The 5,413-nt window shown below is 36.3% G+C and overlaps 1 protein-coding gene across 2 annotated transcripts; it reads right to left on the bottom strand.

The window, feature by feature from the left end:
- Positions 1-1,455: 1,455 nt before the first annotated feature.
- Positions 1,456-5,160, bottom strand: LOC111921251 (uncharacterized). Of its 2 annotated transcripts, none has more exons than XM_042896621.2 (9): positions 3,899-5,160; positions 3,655-3,825; positions 3,546-3,587; positions 3,373-3,453; positions 3,159-3,278; positions 2,975-3,082; positions 2,834-2,910; positions 2,689-2,739; positions 1,456-1,679 (listed from the first exon to the last, which is right to left on the bottom strand). In XM_042896621.2, exons 1-7 carry the CDS (start codon positions 5,024-5,026, stop codon positions 2,872-2,874), a joined length of 1,689 nt encoding a protein of 562 aa, XP_042752555.1. In that variant the 5' UTR covers positions 5,027-5,160; the 3' UTR covers positions 1,456-1,679; positions 2,689-2,739; positions 2,834-2,871. The 2 variants fall into 2 exon arrangements, with proteins under 2 accessions (XP_042752555.1, XP_042752554.1); XM_042896620.2 differs by lacking the exon at positions 1,456-1,679 and adding an exon at positions 2,396-2,564.
- Positions 5,161-5,413: the final 253 nt, after the last annotated feature.

Below are 5,413 nucleotides of genomic sequence, written 5' to 3'. Positions count from 1 at the left end.
GATTCTAAGGAAGGTTTCGGTATTCCTATATATAAGGGCGGTATTAGGGTTTCCATAAAGTGGTTGTTTGGTCACAAAGCAACTACCTTTTAATTTAAAACCTTAATGATTTACATGTATCTATTAATGTATGAATGACTAGTAAATCAACAAACGAAATCTTAATTGTCTCTCTTGTCAAATAATGTTAAGATTTTCTCTTGCATGTAACCCAAAAAGACATTGCCAAAAATAGTAATATTACCAACTTATTGTAACCATATACATTATTTCCAATAGTCTTCGCTACTAGAGTGTTGGTCTGGAACGATCATGACTATACGTAGTTCATACGGAACTACAAAATTCATATTTGAAGGCATCCGGAACTATGAAAGATCATGTGATGGAGGTTAATGATGTTGGTAACAATATCTGCTATTTCAGGAGGTTATAATGATGTGGATGCCACTTTCTTCCCTTTGTATTGCATCCATTGCAGTGTTTTCTAAAGGAGTCGCTTCAGCCTATGTGTTGAAATCAGATGGAAATTATTCATTGGAAGAGGCTGCGTATGTGTTAGAGTCGGATATTTTGGTCCATCTGGATGGAGGGGGATTCTCATTGTATACTTTGATGCATAACCATTTTTGGTGGAATTTTAATATATCACATGCCTCCTCGTGTGAAAGAGCTTTCATTTTAAAGAGTCTGTGATACTCACTTTGTGTTGACTTTAAAATGTTGAGCTCTGATCTTCCGCCTGCATGACTATTCACCTTTTCGTTTAAGATGTAATTGAAATTGTTAACTTTTTCCTATAAATCTTTCCATCTTGAGTTCACTTGTTGCATAGAAACGATTCGACCCCCCACCCCACCCTTTCACGTTGATGTTTGAAGTGTTCTAGAACTTGCTCAAAAAAGCTCAAAGCTTTGTTGATTTCCATAATCGTTGTATCCTGAAAGTCAACATAATCCTTCACCAATGCCACTTCTTCAATTTCAGACTAATTTCTAGATTTCTAACCGTTGGCATAATTTCGTAAGGTCTTGGGGTTCGTTGCTTGATTCTTCGTTTTGAGTTTTAGGGATGAGAAGGGTTTTGTCACTTGATTCTTCAAATTCTTTGTTTTAAGCACCACAAAATTGCGATGCTTCGGGAGTGGAATATTGGAATTGGGTTTCGGGAATGGATTATGGATCGTAGGGGAATGGATTAAAACCTACATTATCCTGAGATAACCGAAACTGGTTATAATTGCATTGGTAGTCGTCTATATTGGGAATTGATATGGTGGATAATGGGGATAATTTTGGATTTGAGTTTCTGGAATGGAATATGGCAAATCTTATAGCCACTTTCGATTTCGTTGTGCTGGTTGTGTCTTGCGTCTTTGATTTGAACTGTTTTTTTTATTTGTCACTACTATAATCTATTTGAAATGAGTTGGACCGGAATCGGAGATAGTTAGAATGAAATTAAAGAGAATGTATAATTTTTTAAATGGTCGAGTGTGATTTATAGTTGGTAAAAAGAAAAAAGAAAATTGAAACAAAAGTAAAATTAGTCAATGGTCGAGAAGAGAGATGTGGGCTCAACGGCTTGGGTAGCCTGTTCATCCGCGGAATTCAGTGTTGCCCTTGGCGGAGTCATGTAGTTGGGAGGTAGAGTCGGCACGCCGTTGAATTGCATGTCATCTAGAACGACCATGTGCAAAGAAATCAAGTTAGTCGAAAGGACAACGGATATAGTTATTGCCAATGCTGCTATAAAAATGGAGTCGGTAGTTAAAAACTGAAGGGATAGAAAACTTACGAAATCGGTTATTAAATTATTGCTTGTCTATTTAATGTTTTGTCATTTTCACACATTGAAACAAAACTAAAATCGATTATTATTTAGTGAAGATGTTATAAATTTGTTGTTACGTCTTCCACAATTTGGTTATGTCAATTTGTCATATCCGCCACTAATCCAATAGCTGAATAAGTAGAAATCTACTCAGTTTCACAAAACAGAGTATAAGTGGAAATAAAGTGATTATACCTTTTCTAAGGTAAAACAATTGTCAAACTTGACCACTCAATTGCCAAACTTGGCTACTAATCAACAATATTTTCATTATTTTATCAATTCCTATATGGTAAAAATAATTAATATTTATTAAAGAAATTAACAAATACAACCACCTTTTTTAATACTTTTACAATAAATAACAAAAAAAAATGACCAGATTTCACTAACAACCACACATTGCATTAAGGACCAAAACATATACGTATGTGAAACAAGAGCAGTAAAAACAATAGCCTGAGTGGGGTATCAAATATCAACAAACTTCAAATTATACACTTTTTTTTTTCTGATTACAACTTAGCATTTTGAAATTTTAAAAAATGTTATGTTTGCAAAATAAAGGGTCAACAGATGGTTTTTATAACATATGAATGTAATAAAATACAAAATCAAGGGCACTGTGGTAATATATACAAAATACTAAAAATCAAGACAAGTATATTGGTGTCCTAATCTATACAAAAGATGCACATGTCACACTCCACAACTGATTCCAGAATCTATAGCTGAAAATTGATTGAAAAACACAGTCACTTTTGGTATGAATGCAACCAAATGACCATTTTGCCCTTCTATTATATTCAATCAAGACATTAAGTCCATTAAGCACAACAGAAACAGCTAACTTACCTTACAGAGGCCAAGTCCTACTTCAGAAGTTATCAACTGTACCCCACATATCTGATCAATAGTGAACCAAAGGGCAAAAACGTAATTTGTCAGCTGGAGTTAGTTACTCGGTATATTTGATACTTGTAAAGTTGTTGAACAAAACCTGATGGAAATAGAAATGTTCCTTTTGGAAGCAAAGCATCAAGATAGAACTACAACTGACAACTTTTGCTCAATTACCTGAGAAAGAATGAAATTAAAAATCATATTTTCTTCCACATTTATTAAAAAAGATTTTTTTTACCTCTTCAAAGTATTCCAATTCTTTTCTTAGTTCCACCTCCACATCAGTGGCTGCAGGTATCAACTCACCACCATTTGCTGGCGGAGAGCCGCTAGTGTCCCTCACCACCTATCATAAATAAACAGATTTAAATTTTTCTAGAAATAAATAAATATAAAAAAAAAAATCATTGATGATTATTTACCAACTTAAAGCCTTCATGAGAATGTGAAAGCTCAACATCTTGAAAGCTCAAAGACTGGAATTGCTTTAGAGCTGCAGACAAACGGATGATTGTACAAAGAACTCTCAACTTCTGCTTCATCTGTACAAAAAAAATTTGCAACAAAAGTAAATTTTAATCAAAGTAATTTGTTATTTCTTGCATTTAGCCCTTCTTTTAAACAAAAATAGAGTACCTCTCGTGTGAATTCACTTAGAGAATCATGATCAGGTTTCAGGAATTTCTTTCTATGATGCTTTGCTAGCAATGCAATTAACTAAAGAACATGCAAATCCAAAGTCAAAATATAAAATATTAATCATTTTATTAATGAATATGAAATGAAATAAGAATGCAGAAAGTGTCTACCTTAACCTCTTCAGTATTATATCCATGAAGATGCTCTCCATTCTGTTGACATACACAATCAATTCAACCATTAAAGCTATAAATCATGAATATATGAAATAATGCATACCATGATTATATGGTATGAGCGTTTATGGTAGCCCTTTTTCCCAGTGATTAAACCGATATTATGAAGCAAACAAGCAGCTTCAAGATATTCAAGATCCTTGTCATCCAATAAAACAACTTGTTTTTGTTGATCATCAATCTCACTCCACTTCCTTAAACCTCTAAAAATTCCCTGTAAAACCAATTACTCCTACTAATATATTATATTTTAGAAATAGCAAACATACTTTCAGTTTTAACAATACCTGTGCAATTGAAGCACATGATGCAGCAGAAGTCATTCTTTTCTTATTGTTGAATCTTGATGCAAGCCTCAAGATTGATCTCCACCTTGCATTTGCATTCAAATCAAATCCATCAAAGAACTCTGCTAATTTCTCAGCAATAACACCTTCTCCTAATGCATAACCAGAAACTTCCATCTCTTTAATCTCAAGCAACTCAAAGATCTCTTCCAGCAAAATTACAGCAGCCACGATAAATGCTGATCTTGTCTTGAAGAACCCTTTCCGATTGTACACCTTTCCTCCTTCAACTTCACTTTCTTCTTCACAGAGCTTGTCGACAAGAACCCTCAGTTCTTCCCTGGTAAACTTCCAATCCCTTCTATACCCTTCGAGTAAACCAATCTCATTCACCAGATCATTACTGTAACCCAGAAATATTGCCTTCTCGATCATTCGAATGGAACCAGAGGATCCAACGGCGATATCAATCTTTTGTTGGAGAACGTTTTCGATTAGCCCTGATTCTTTAACGACAGCCCTAATGTGCTCTCTCATGGCGTCGGTTGCGTTGTTTCTTACAAACCTTTGGGTCAAAGTTACGTGCCCTAGTTTCAGTGAAATCCCAAATTTGATATCGCCTTTAAATCCGATCACAAATTCAGTCGACCCCCCTCCTATGTCGATAGTAAGAACTGTGTGATTGTAAATCGGATGAAATTGTAGGACACCAAGGTAGGTAAGGCGGGCTTCTTCGTATCCCGATACCACGTCGATTTGTAACCCTAGAGTTTCGTGGATGAGTTGAAGGAATTCAGATTGGTTGGAGGATTCGCGGATGGCGGAGGTGGCGACGAGGCGGAGGTGGGCGGGAGGGACGTTAAGTGAGTGGATGATGTTTTGGAATTTTCGAAGAGATTCGATGGCGCGGGCCTGGGCAGAGGATGATATGGCGGTGTTGTTGTTGCCGCCGGAGACGAGAACAACTGGCTCTTTGAGTCGTTGGAGGGTGAGAAAACGGCCGGTGGTGGGGTCTGCTCGGACAATGCGGAGTTTGAAGGAGTTGGTTCCGAGGTCGATGGCGGCGAAGAGGTGGTTGTCGCCGGATGAAACGGTGGCGAAAGGTGAAATCAGGGGATTGGTGGCCATCGTTTAGGTGTAATGAAAATGAAGTACAGAAAGTACAGAGATGCTAGTGATTGGCTGTTGATGTTCTCTTGTCTCTTCCCCCGCGTGACTGTAACCGTACACTGCCGCTAAGAACGCCGTCAAATTTAAGTTACAAAATAGATTTTTTTTTTTTTAGTATTTCAAAATTTAGTCTTTTTAACATTTTTGGCTATAAATATACATTTTGCAGAAGACTCTCTGTAGGGCTTCGTCGAATGACGAATTCTCCACGGAACTACAAATGCTATATGTTTTTAGTCTTAAAATCTTTGTCCGCATAGATACTTCCGAGGAGACATAAATCTTCGTGGAGTGATTGTTTTGAATATTCATTAATACCAGTGTTCTAAAAGGCGCGTCATGGTA

This window comes from Lactuca sativa, chromosome 7, assembly GCF_002870075.4.
Source record: "Lactuca sativa cultivar Salinas chromosome 7, Lsat_Salinas_v11, whole genome shotgun sequence".
Lineage (NCBI taxonomy): Eukaryota > Viridiplantae > Streptophyta > Magnoliopsida > Asterales > Asteraceae > Lactuca > Lactuca sativa.
Note: the sequence above shows the minus strand (reverse complement) of the source record. Positions and strands in the feature narration are given on the sequence as shown.

Excerpts from the sequence above, each read along its gene's own strand:
- LOC111921251 (XM_042896621.2), bottom strand. The coding sequence starts at position 5,026 with ATGGCCACCAATCCCCTGATTTCACCTTTCGCCACCGTTTCATCCGGC. Across the intron at positions 3,083-3,158 it reads CTCATGAAGGCTTTAAGTTG|GTGGTGAGGGACACTAGCGG; the intron begins GTAAATAATCAT and ends TATTTATGATAG. Across the intron at positions 2,911-2,974 it reads AATTGGAATACTTTGAAGAG|GTAATTGAGCAAAAGTTGTC; the intron begins GTAAAAAAAATC and ends ATTCTTTCTCAG.